At 35.9% G+C, this 14,365-nt stretch overlaps 1 protein-coding gene across 2 annotated transcripts in view; it reads right to left on the reverse strand.

Moving 5' to 3' along the window:
* Positions 1–14,365, reverse strand: part of GRB14 (growth factor receptor bound protein 14) — a 128,610-nt gene that overhangs the window by 74,857 nt on the left and 39,388 nt on the right. The window contains exon 1 of one of the 2 annotated variants that reach the window (XM_034954399.4): positions 1,103–3,253. The exons of the other annotated variant lie outside the window; for it this stretch is intronic. Within the exon in view, the coding sequence (XP_034810290.1) occupies positions 1,103–1,165 (63 nt within the window). The 5' untranslated portion in view covers positions 1,166–3,253. Of the gene's footprint in view, positions 1–1,102; positions 3,254–14,365 lie in introns of those variants that run through there. 2 annotated transcript variants of the gene reach the window in all.

Genomic DNA, 14,365 nt, shown 5'->3' on the forward strand with positions numbered 1-14,365 from the left:
GAACTCATGTTGGCAAAATTACCATATAGCTGTTCCAATGCCAAATAAAATATTCTCAGTAAATAAATGGTTGACTGGATAAGAAAATAAGCTGAAAATCTAAAAATTAAAAATAGTAAAGAGGCACTTCGTTTTTAAAAAATATAGCCACTTTAACTGTTAGATTTGCCATGTTTCAAATAAATTGCAACATGACCTTTGACTTAATGGAATGCACTGATAGTTAACAGTTAACTATTAAAAGTTGAGTTCAAAAATAAACACTACAGTTTCTAGTGTCACCAAAACCATTTGGTAAGCATATTGCCAAAACTGAGTTTTAGTGCCTTCCTTCTCAATGCGACAGATTTGATTCTTTAAGAAGTCCAGTGCAATGTTCTTATTTTGGAGAGTTACAAGAAAAGTTTACTATGGCTACATGACATGGTTGCATATACCACCTTGTAAAATGCAATGCTGTAAGTGAGACATAAAAATAATCTTTACAAAAAACTAATAAATAAAATATTTTCATACACAGGATTGACTGCATTAATAATTAACAGAAAGCCCTTTCACAGGGGAATTTAATGGAAAGTTTTTCTTAAGCAAATATGCAGAAGCTCAATAGAAATGGGTAGAAACCTGAGAATAAACTGGTAACACATGTTTAAACAGTAAAATAATTGTATAGTCTATTCAACAATGAAGAGATTGATATATTATGAATTATGGTGAAACAAAGAAACTATTCCTTAGTAAACAAATATAAGACATAACAGCAGATTTCCTACTGAGCTAAAAACAAAGAGGCTTGAAGTTACAGTAGAAAGAAAAAAAAAGAAAAAGTTTCAATACAGTCTCTAAATCACAATGACCTGAAATTGAGATCAAACTTCTTTTAGATGAAAGTTTTTAACTATAGCGATGTCCTAGCGCAGTATTATTTTTCCTAGTTCAATTCCAATAATATGTCCTTTAATTTTACCTACAACTTTAATGAATTATAGGCTCTTTCAAGGGTATGTAAGTAAAGCTTCCTATGTATTAATAAACACACAGTAACAGGGGGAAAAAAGCAGCAAGAAAAATTAAAGAAAAAAAGGAAAAAGAAGTCACATACCCTTTTCTGTAGAATTATTGGCGTTATTGCAGGCAGAGTGACTCTTCTTGCACTCAAACTCATGCCTGCTCTTCTTAGAATGATCCTGTCTCGTAGGTCATGGACAAAATAAAAGAAATCTTTTATGGTTACTCCTTGGGAATCTCAGGGCTCAGTGCAATGAAACAACTAGGAAAGTAATAAATGTCACCCTGCTTATGTGATTCCAATCTACCCAAAGCCAATTAAGGATGGCTGTGGGACAGGACAAGGCAGCAACCAATCAAAGCCCGGAAAACCCCGCCTTTGTCCTTGGAAACACATTCTGATACTTTTGTTTATGATATTTAAAGAACCAGATTAACAGGCATCTAGTTCGCTCAACTTTTTTTCCAAAACAGTGCAATTCAATGCCATCTTTGTTGACTAGGCAGTTATGTCTTTACTAAAGCATTTCAACATATGGCAGATAAGAATCTGTTTACATTGGTCTATTTAAAATATATAAATACATTAATGAACTAAATTTATTTATGCTATTCATAAAATTGATGAAGAGATCAACTGGAACATACACGAGGCACAAAAAATAATCCTGAGGTTAGAATTGGCACAAAGTGTTAATTTCTATGTTATAATAAAAGAGTTTTAATATATATTAATATCTTTCATTTCCTAAACATTAAAATTTTTGTATTATAAGCCTTCCAGCTATCCTTGATATCACACACTGTTAAATATTATTTTAACAATAAACCTAAATAATAGTGTTAAATACAAAGAGGGGATTAAACTACAATATATCAATCTCAAATACTTATGTTTTTAAAAAGCACAAATGTGTGTCATGTAGCATATTTCATTCCATTAAAAGCATTTAAAAAATAACCACTGCCAAAACTTTCTCAAAATTTTAAGGACCATTTTGCATTTCTTCTCATAAAAACTGAAAATTTTATTCTAATGTTTCTAGGGGAGGGAGGCTGGAGGAGGTTTACAACGGAAAACATCTATAACTAACAATAAAAATTTCAATGAAGTCTAAATAAAAAATGAAAGAAACACTCAAAAATGACAAAACTAACGTTTTTACGTTGTCAGATTGCAACGTTAAAACTAATCTGAGCTTTTACAATTGTAAAATCTCTTCTGGACTGACATCTGGACAAGCTTTACTGAACTGCTCAATGCTCTTCGATCCTGACCCACTGCCTTCAGCAGGAGAAGAACTGGTAATTTCCAGATTACAATGTGATTGTTGTAGTAACAAGGCAAAATGGAAGATACTCAGCAACACAGACACAAACTTTCCATTTCGTTATCTTGACTGCTACTAGGCAGTGTTCACTTTACTGCTTTATACATAAGTGAGTTTAATATGCATGGTGAGCTTATATTCCTCAAAAGAAAAAAGAGACACTACAACTCCAAGGATCCCTGCTTTGAATTTCAAAACCAAAAATCCCTCAGAATGGTAGTTGGGAGTGGCAGTAATGCGCTTAATATAAAAAGTCACAGATCTAGTTTGGAGGCATTAATTAATTTGATCCTTATCCAGTTAGGTTTATCATGATCTTTTAAAAGAAAATTACCAAGAAAGGAAATACCAACTAATACAGCGATGGGGGGTTAGCATTTGTGAAGTAAAAGATTCTGTTCTAACCTTGAGCTACTTTTCAGCAAGCCAACAATAACAAAGACCATGGTAACTAATAATTTCAAGAATATCACCCATAATATTTGGCCTTATCTGTCTTCTTTTCTCAATTTAGCCTTCAAACATTACAAAGTGTTATCTCTGCATCCTGGCTAACACTGTGAAACCCCGCCTCTACTAAAAATACAAAAAATTAGCCAGGCATGGTGGCACGTGCCTGTAGTCCCAGCTACTGGGAAGGCTGAGAGGCAGGAGAATTGCTTGAACCCGGGAGGTGGAGGTTGCAGTGAGCCGAGATTGCACCACTGCACTCCAGCCTGGGTGACAGAGCAACACTCCGTCTCAAAAAAAAAAAAAAAAAAAAAAAAAAAAAGTGTTATCTCTGTTCTCAAAAATTTTATTGGGGTTCCATCATAATGAAAGTAATTCATTTTACTAAATGATCAAGCAAAGTACTATTTGCCAAACCCTGTATCAGGCAGTAGGAACACACTATTATTAAGACAATTAAGGTCACTGTCTCATAGTGGAATAGAGATATTAATTTTTAAGTTAAAATATCCCATTCAGTAGTAAGTTGAGACTAACAGTGATTAAATGCTAAGTATCAAGGGTGCACCAAGGTAGAAGCAACTGCACAATAGGGGTAAGATCAGGGCAGGCTTCAAGAAGGAAACGGCACTTGCTTTGAAAAGTGAATAGAGGGGAGGAATATGCAGAACTTGAAAACTGATGTGAACACACGGTCAAGGTCTCAAAGTTTACTCTGAGGTCTGAAGTCTAGATGATGGGGAAGTTAGAAATGCTGTTTTGTATCACACCATAGAGCCTGTTAAACACTATGTATAAAATGAACGCTTCAATTCAGAACAGTATCCAGGTCCTGTATAGATTACAGTGCAATATATACATGCCCTAAAAGGGCTTAAAAACACTTAATAGATGACTAGCTGCTTACGTGTGAGTGATAGGTCATCCCTTCAGAACACTGGAAAACTAAGTTTCTAAATTTTCAGGGAAAATTATGAAGAGCAAAATTCGGCATTTTGTGACTACGTTATCAAAAAGGCAAATGTCTTTGAAAAATGAAGCTTACCGATACTTTTCATAGTCAGTAGACTGAACAAGATAGCACGCTGCATACTTAAGACAGGTGGAATCTCATTTTTCTGTAATCCTTTGCAGGTGCTCATATTGACTGTGCTTTATCTTACTTCCTAGTTATTTTAGACACTGATTCCAAATTTAACTTCAGCCTCTTCTTTTTTCTCATTAATTATTATAAATGACTTTGCCACTCACTAACCTTGTCATTTGACCCTTAATTTTCTTCAGTTGCAAAATGAGGATAAAAAACTATGACCAACACTTTCAGAACTGCTGTGAGGATCAAAGGAAATCAAGTTTGCAGAAGGCCTGGAAGAGCCCAAGGCAGACACTAACAAAACACTCCTTAAACTCCCGCTGCAGAGAATTGGTCTTTTATCTCCAAAAACGAAACTAACATTATAAGATGTTTTTAACACAACAGAGTCAACAATAAAATATTACAGAATAGCAGTGTACATTATTTAGAATTTTATTTGATAATTGGATAGAACAAGAGTAAATGTGTCACTTAAAATATTTTCATATCGATATTTCAATTAGGAAAAATAAAAATAACTATTATTGTGATTATCAATAATATTTATGTGAGCACCCATTATGTGCCAGGCAGTGAGCTAGTTTTCACTTAATGCTCACAACTCTATAAGGTACTAGCTATTGAATAGATGAGGAAATTAAGGCCAGAAGAGCAGGCAGCTAAGAAATGGTCTTGGGTTTAAGCACATACTGCAAAAGAACTTGACCAAGTTCACAAAGTCCATAGCCACTAAGCCAGGGAGAAAACTGTAATCTGGCCCTCTCCAAGGCATCCCACCATTCCACTCTACAACATGTGTTTCCACATTTTATTATTAAATACATAGCTTGACACAACATTAGCATAAAATGTCACATTCATACAGCCCTTGTTCCTGACGTACCCAAGCATTTGTTTGTTTTATTAACCTGCTTTATAAATATGTATTGAAGACCTTACTATGTGTAAAGTGCTGTGCTGTGTATTATGGAGAATTCAAAGTTAATCAACTCATGATTCCTGTTTACCAAAACAGCTGATGCAGGGTGACACATAAACCATCAGTTATTTTAGTATACAAAGTGGAATCTGGGCAGAAGAAAAATGCTCTTAGGTTGGTGCAAAAGTAATTGGGGTTTTTATTATTGAAAGTAATGGCAACAACCACAATTACATTTGCACCAGTCTAATACAAAAGTACCATCCAACCTCTAGGTTTCAAGTCTCCCTTTCAAATCTCTTCTCCCACTCAACTTCAACAAAGCTCCCAAAAGCATGTTCTGTATTCCCCCCTCTTTGTTCATAATGTTCCTCAGTTCATTAAGCCCCACAATGAAGGCCCAAGGCCAGTCACACCTCTTCTGAAAATTTCACTTCTGTGCATCTTTCAAGGATCTCCCCTTTTCATAGTACAAGTTGTCTCAGAATTGAGAGGTGGGGAAGGAAGGAAAGATGACAAACACATATCAATTGCCCATTAAGTTTTAAGCACTTTGCATACGTTATTTCATTTTATTCTAACAGCCCTGCAAAGTAAGTATTATTTCATCTCATTTTACAGATTCAAACCCTACCTGTCCTTCCAATACTACCACTTTATTCTTTCTCATACACCAGTTTATTCAAACTTCAGCTACTGTCTCCTATGTGGATGCATTCTATATTACTTAGAATGGCAGTTCCTTGAGGGCAGTGGCATGTCTAACTTCTCTCTGACCATCTCAGTGTCTATCTGACTGTATAAAGCCCCCAGTGGCTTTATACAGAGAAAAAAAAGCAATAAGGAGATGTTTCTTGAATATCAAGTCCTACAAATACTTTTTTAATCCAGCCAATCTCCTGCCTCACACAAAATACAACTTGCACTGTCCTTTCATCTTTCCCTATATCTCACACTATTGTGCTGTGCCCCCTTGGGATAACTAATTGCCTAGCCAGGTTCATCATCTCTCTCAAAGACATAGATCAAAATTTATTCCATCAAGCAGTCAACCCTCCATATAAATCATATCACTCCCTGTTTTGTAATTTTTTTTAGGACTTAAACTTTTCCATTTCTCCTTTCTTGCCTGATACTTACTAATGCATTGTTTTGATAACTTATAAATCCTTCAACAGGCTCTACTTTTTCCACTCAACACAAATATAATCCTTAAGGTTAGGACTGAGTCTCTTAGTTTCTCTGCTTCTCCCAGAATACCTAGCAGAGTGTTCTTTGTACACAGTAGGCATTATGTTCACATACAATCAATGTGGAAAGACTAGTCACTCCGGTTACATAGTGGACAAGCCTCCTTTCTCATCTTAACAATTGTTAGCCTTATGATTTTTTTCTGAACAAAAGCACAAAGTCTTCTTTACAGGAAAATTTAGATATTCTTTCACTATCTGACACAGCTCTATTAGTGACCACTAGTGTGAACACTAAATCTAAATGTTGTCTTGAGAACACCAGTCTCAGAAAATTCTTAACATAGATTGTTGCAGCAATAAATATGTAGCCTAGATCTTCAGAGGTAAATTCAGAAACTCTGGTTTTACCAGCTCATCATACTCTACTATGAATTTTCACTTCCTTAAGTAAATGACATAGAGTCAGTCTTTACAGTTGATGAGCTGATCTGATCCACCACTAGCCATTTTTTCCCCTCCACTCTAACAGTGAAGTAACCAAATTGAGAGGAAAAATTATCTTTTTTTTTTTTTTTTTTGAGACGGAGCCTCACACTGTCACCCAGGCTGGAATGCAATGGTGCGATCTCAGCTCACTGCAACCTCCGCCTCCCGGGTTCAAGTGATTCTCCTGCCTCAGCCTCCTGAGTAGCTGGGACTACAGGCATGCACTACCATGCCCAGCTAATTTTTGTATTTTTAGTAGAGACGGGGTTCACCACGTTGGCCAGGATGGTCTCAATCTTTCGACCTGATCCGCCCACCTTGGCCTCCCAAAGTGCTGGGATTACAGATGTGAGCCACCACGCCCAGCCAGAAAAATTATCTTTAATTTAAGAAACATTAGACAGAAAATGAAATCCACACAGAAGAAAACCAAAACAGCAGAAAAGAATAAATAAAATATAAGAATTTTTTGTAGTCAAAACTTATTTATCGTTAGGCATGGTGGCTTATGCCTGTAATCCCAGCCATTTGGGAGGCTGAGACAGGAGGATGGCTTGAGGTCAAGGAATTTGAGATCAGCCTGGACAACAGGGCAAGACCCTGTCTCTACCAAAAATAAAAAAATACGGCCAGGTGTGGTGGTGAGCACCTGTAGTTCCATCTATTAAAGAGGCTAAGCCAGGAGGATTGCTTGAGCCCAGGAGTTTGAGGCTGCACTCCACTGAACTCCAGCCTGGGGAACAGAGTGAGACCCTGTCTCAAAATGAAGAAAAAAAAAAAAAAACTCAGTGAAAGTCACATAGTTCCCCAGAGAAACAGTCAACACTAAGACACTTCCTAGTAAAATTACTGAAACCTTTTGAACAGCAAGGCAAAAGTTTTCTAGTAGCTTGTTTTAAGGCAGGAATCAGTCTGTTGTCAAATCTCTCCACAGCAACATTCAACAGTCAGATTCAGTGGACACCACTGCCCTCTAGATACACCACTGGATGCAGTAATGTGCATGAAATCCTTGAAAAAAGAAAATACAAATGAGATTTTTAAATTCAATCAAACTCATTAATTATAAAGGCAACGGACAATGTTCAAAATTTTGAACATATTACAAATACATAAAATCTTGTTTTCATAGGATCTTCTTGAGGAATTTACTAGAAGATAAATTTTAGTCATCCAAGTGATTGTAAAAACCTGAGTGAAATAACTGAAATAAACACTGAAGTCAATCATGGTACTAAATTCCAATCATGTATGTGATTATGTTGCTATAATAAAACATAAGTAATATGAGCCATAACAACATAAGAATCGTTATGAAATTTCAATATGAAAATATGAATGATAAAATTTTTCAAAAAGATGAAAGCTGAAGGAGCAAGGACATGGTATGCAGTATATACTACATAAGCTGACTGCTTTGCTAACTAAGATCAAAAAGATATTTTAAACTGATAAATCATAGGAGAATTCTAAGTAATTTATTTTATAATGCTAAGGTCAGCTGGTAGAAAAGAGAGGATGAAGAGGAAACAGCTGCAGAAAGGAATAATAGATCATTTTTAAGGAAATAAGAGGATTAAGAACTTTCCTACAGTTACATTTATAATCATAACAGAAATATAAACTTTTCTAATAAAAAGAAAGCAAACACAAAGCTAAGAAAGCAGAATATCTTGTGAATTTTTTTCAAAAATCTATAAATTGGAAAACTTAAAATAACAGTACTAATGCTAAACTTTTACGTTATCTCAGAGATGTTGCAGAGCTCAACTCACCTATTGAAAGAAAAACATTCAGTTGAATCATAAAACAGATTCTGCTCTATTCTATGGGAAAGAGAACCCTCTATAACCAAGTGTTTCATCAAGTTGCCGGTTCATAAGAATAGGCGAAAGCAAACAGGACAAATAAAAATAAAAAGGAAGGAAGGAGCAAGGAAGAAAACATTATAATGCTAAATGGTGTAATTCACAATAAAAATAAAATGATTATGAATGTCTCGGTGTCATATAGTACACATTTGTAAAGGAAAATCTAAAATAGGTATAAAGATAATCAGATGGAAACACACTATTAATTGACTATTATCCAACCTTCTCAAAGCCTGAATAACAAGAGAATTAAAAAGTAGGTATAAATATAAAATATATAAATAGGGTAACATAATAAAATAGATTTAATTGCCATATATTTAACTTTAAGGTGAAATCAGAGAATATCCCTTCTGTTTAAGAAATTTGTTTAAAAAAAAAAACTTGATCACATTGGACATCGAAGATAAAACCCCAGTAAATTCCGGAATACAGATAATAGTTACTAATCACAATACAGTAAAAGGAAAAATCACTAATCAATCTGGGGTTAACAAGCTCCTAGCATCTGAAAATTTTAAGGCTCTTCAAATAACTCTTCTGGCAAAGAAAACAATGAAAATTGAAAGTGTAAAATGTCTATGTAATAATAATAAATATAATAAACACTATATATCATATCTCATACTGCTAAAACAATTCTCAGACTCTAATTCATAAGCTTAAATACATGTATATTAAAAAAATAAATTTATTAACATCCCAAAATTTTTAAAAAAATTATTAAATTAAACCTGAGGAAATCAGAAAGAATAAACTAATAAGTATAAAAGTAGAAATTAAAACTTGGAAAAAAAGGTAAAATGATAAAACTAATAAGTTCTGAATCTGGTCTTTGGGGAAAACAATAAAATAGATAAATACTGAAACAAATCTAGGGGGAAAAAGGGAGAAGGTACCAATATACAAAATAAGAAATAATACCAGAGAAATGATAAAAATCATAAGAGACTACTTCCCCCAATTTTATGCAAAAAAAATAATGAAATAGATTATTCTCTGGACAATATAATTTATACAAATTGACTCCACAAAATTCAAAGAAACTAATTGCCATAGAAGAAAGACAGTTGTCAAAGAGATATTGCTAAAAATTGTGGCCAAATCCTAGATGGTTTGATTTACAAAAAAATTCTATATAACCTTTAAGGAACAGATCATTTCAGTGCTAGTCAAACTATTTCAAAGTTAAGAAAATGTACAATTGTAGCCAAGAAAGGCAGACAAACAAGATCAATGAGGGGGATCTTCACATACCTGGTGTACCTAATTGATATGGTTTGGCTCTATGTCCCCACCCAACTCTCATGTTGAATTGTAATACCCAATGGTTGGGGAGGGATCTGGTATGATGAGGGCGAATTTCCCCCTTGCTGTTCTTGTGATAGTGAGTTCTCATGAGATCTGGTTGTTTGAAAGTGTGTAGCACTTCCCCTTCAACTCTCTCTCTCCTGCCATCATGTGAAGACATGCTTGCTTCCCCTTCACCCTTCTGCCGTGATTGTAAGTTTCCTGAAGCCTCCTCAGCCATGCCTCCTGTACAGCCAGTTGAACTGTGAGTCAATTAAACCTCTTTTCTTTACAAATTACTGAGTCTTTGGTAGTTCTTTATAGCAGTGTGAGAATGGACTAATACACTAATATATAATAAAACTGTAGTTAGCCAATTTTTAAAAAGGTGCTGACAGACTCATGTGTGTTTGTGTGTGCATGCATGCAACAGATGCCACTGAAAATCAATAAAGAATAAGACTTTCTAAAAAGACTAACTATACCCATCTGAGTAAACAAAATATAGATTTTTTTTTATCTAACACCATACTCTAAAATAGACTGTAACATTAGACAACTAAAAAGAAATTCTAAAAAATTAATTAGTTTATAAATACGTTAGAAGAAATAACTCAAGAATGCTTTAATGGCCGGGCGTGGTGGCTCACGCCAATAATCACAGCACTTTTGGAGGCGGAGGCGGGCAGATCACAAGGTCAGGAGTTCAAGACTAGCCTGACCAATATGGTGAAACCCTGTCTCTACTAAAAATACAAAAATGAGCTGGGCTTAGTGGTGTGCGCCTGTAATTCCAGCTACCCAGGAGGCTGAGGCAGGGGAATTGCTTGAACCTGGGAGGCGGCAGTTGTAGTGAGCCAAGATCGTGCCACTGCACTCCAGCCTGGGCAACAGAGCAAGACTCTGTCTAAAAAAAAAAAAAGAATGCTTTAATAATCTTGTAATATGGAAAGTCTTCCAAAGTAAGACCTAAAAGGAATTACAAAAACAATTTTGACTCATAAATATTTTAATGCTATAGAAGACTCCACAAATAAAATTCAAATACAAAACACATATTAAGTATATATGCAATATATTTAAGAATAAACTAATAATCCAAATACAGAAAGCATTCTTTAAAAATGAAAAGTTAAAAAACCCCCAAAAGAAAAATGAACAAACAAAAGGAACAAAAAGACAATTCGCACACACACACACAAATATACCACTGAACATAAACACTTAAAAAGATAATCTCATCAGTAATACGAGAAACATACATTAACATAAGGCATCTTCATGAGTTGGACAAAAATGTAAATGACTGATAAAGCCAAAGGCTGGTACAAGTGTCAAGTGAGAGAGTGGTATTCTCTAATACTGATAAAAAGCATATAGATGGGAACAGATGTTATGGAAGGAAATTTGGCAGCACCTGTAAAAATCTTGAGAAGCCATGCCCTTGACATAGGCACTCCTTTTCTGGTTCTCTATAGACTAAGGAGCATAAATGATTAGAAAAGTATCTGGAAGAGCTCACTGCATCACTGTTTACAAGAGAAAATGTGGAAACACCATATATACTGGAAATGGTCACATATGAATAAAATGTAATATATTCAGACTGTGGAATACTGGGTAGGAATTAAGAGAACTAAAGTATGGACTAACAAAGAACTGTTAAAACGCAGTGTCCAGTTAAAAAAAAATTATACAATATTACTTAGTATGACCCCATTTGTGTAAAAACAATAAAATATCCTATACTTCTATATAAATAGTAAATCCTTACTTAACATTGTCAATCATTTCTTAGAAACCGTGACTTTAAGCCAAAAGACATAATAAAGATTTAAACCAGTTTCACCATGGGCTAAATGATAAAATACGTAAGTTAAGGTCCTATGGCACATTTCTGGTCATAAAAACATCACCAAACTTCTAAATAAAGACCCAAAACACTTCTGACATTAAACACTGAAATAAATGTGAGCTATATATACATTTAAGAAAGATGAGTAAAAACAAGTGAGATAATGATTTAATGATTTATCTGCTTATTCCAGTTCAGGGTCACAGGTGGCCAGAGCCTATCCTGGCAGCTCAGGGCTCAAGGTGGGAACCTACCCTGGCCAGGACCTCATTTTATTGCAGGGCGCACTTGCACACACACACACACACACACACACACACTTACTCGCACTGGGACCATTTAGACATCAAAATTAACCCGACCTGCCCATCTTTGGGAAGTGGGAGGAAACGAGTCTCTGGAGAGAACCCACACAGACATACAGAGAAAGTGCACACTTCACACAGACAGTGGCCTAATCCCGGAATAGATTTTTTTTTTTCCTCAACCATGTTAGATAAAAATGATGCTGAAGAAAATGACCTTATTGGAGGACCAGCTATACACATGAGCATAGGTAAGCCCATAGAAAAGGACCTCCATGAATCTATGCCAAATTTTTAACAATCTTGATCTCTAGGAAGGAAAACAAGAGAACAGAGGAGATCATAAAGTGGTTATTTTTAATGTATCTATTTTCATTCTTATAATTTTTATAATTCATTTACTATCAGTGGAAAAATTAAATTTTAAAAAGCTATCAGATTACTCAAGTTAAAGGGCAAGTACTTAATAGAGTGCCATGAGCTCTGACTACACAAATATCTGGAAAAACTTCTTAAGAATTCTTACTATATCTTTATTTCTGATCAATTATTTCTAGTAGCATTCTATGATACATTTTTTTTTTTTTTTTGAGACAGAGTCTTGCTCTGTCGCCCAGGCTGGAGTGCAGTGGCATGGTCTCGCCTCACCACAACCTCTGCCTTCCGGGTTCAAGTGATTCTTCTGCCTCAGCCTCCCAACTAGCTGGGATTACAGGTGCCCAACCACACCGGGCTAATTTTTGCATTTTTAGTAGAGACGGGGTTTTGCCATGTTGGCCAGGCTGGTCTTGAACTCCTGACCTCAGGTGATCTGCCTGCCTCAGCTTCCCAAAGTGCTGGGACTACAGGTGTGAGCCACCATGCCCAGCCTTATGATACATTTATTTAGAGTGTATTCTAGGCTGGGCACGGTGGCTCATGCCTGTAATCCCAGCACTTTGGGAGGCCAAGGTGGGTGTATAACTTGAGGTCAGGAGTTCGAGACCAGCCTGTCCAACATGGTGAAATCCCATTTCTACTAAAAACACAAAATTAGCCAGGTGTGGTGGTGTGCACCTGCAATCCCAATTACTCAGGAGGCTGAGGCAGGAGAATCACTTGAACCCGAGATGTGGAGGTTGCAGTGAGCCAAGATTGTGCCACTGCACTCCAGCTTGGGCAACAGAGCAAGACTCCATCTCAGGAAGAAAAAAAAAAAGTACATTCTATTTAGAAAGTATGCATTACTTACACAATTAGCAAATATTAGAACTGTCAATGAAGTCATCTTTTGTAACTCAGCACCCAGGAATACTTACTAAACTTTTCCAGTGAAATGTATATTTAACATGCTTTGAAAACTCCCAGTGACAGAAAGGTAATAATCACCCTGTGCTGGATATCTTTATATCCCTCTATCCATTGGGCTCCTGGCACACAGCAGGCTGTTCTATTAGCGAAGTGAAAACATGCTCTAGTTGTTAGGATGACACTTTCTTCTACGGATCTACTACCAGTGCCTCTTCCCTCAAACAAGTGAAACAACCTCTACTTTAGTGAAATAGGAAATACATTGTATTTCCACTATGACATATACAAACCACCCATATTTCTATTTTCTACCTTCTTTCTCTTCAATTAAATTAGGAAATTTTCCCTTCTTTCCTTTAGGGCCTGCCCTTCTAACTGTGCTTGGTCTTTGTAGGAGGCTGAATAATTACCCCACCTTCACCCCACGTCAATGTCCTAATTCCTGGAAGCTGTGAATATGTAATCTTACATTGTAAAAGGGATTTTGCACATGTGATTATGTTAATGGTCCTGATCAGGGAAGATTACCCTGAATTATACAGGGGGTTCCAACGTAGTCACAAGGGTCCTTAAAAGAGAGAGAAAGAGGAGGATCAGAGTGAGAGAAGGTAATGTTTCTGTGAAAACAGAGAGAGAAAAAGAAAGGCAAAAACCAAACCAGGAGTCAAAGCGATTCAGGACCAACAGCCAACGAATGCAGGCAGCTTCTAGATGCTGGACAAGAAAAGGAAACGGATCTCCACACCTGCCCTGCCACCCAAACCCACCAGAACAAATGAAGCCCCGCTGAGACCTGGATGTCAGCCCAGTGAACTGACTTCAAATTTCTGTCCTCCAAAACTCTAAGATAAATATGTGTTGTTTTAAGTCACCAAATTTGTTGTAATTTGTTACAGCAGCAAGAGGGAAATAATATATGCCTATTTCCTTCCCAGCTTCTTAGAAGTTCTATATTATGATCTCTTCTGTTTCCTGGATAGTTAACTTTTCTCAACCAGATTCCTCTCACTGGCTTTTACACATATTCAAGCCCCTTGATTTAAAGAAAAAAAGACACTAAACTTTCCCTCCAGCTAAATTATCTTTTACCAATAAACTCCTCAATTTTAAGGACGCTTGTCTTCATTCTACTTGTCCTTCAGCATCATGTTGGCATTCTTGACTGGCCTCTCTCTGTTGACTCTCTTTTGTCCAGCTTATTCAGACCCAAGACTTCAATTAACAATTTATAGAAAGATGTTCCCAAATTTTGTCTTCTGCCCAGATATCTC

This window comes from Pan paniscus, chromosome 13, assembly GCF_029289425.2.
Source record: "Pan paniscus chromosome 13, NHGRI_mPanPan1-v2.0_pri, whole genome shotgun sequence".
NCBI lineage: Eukaryota > Metazoa > Chordata > Mammalia > Primates > Hominidae > Pan > Pan paniscus.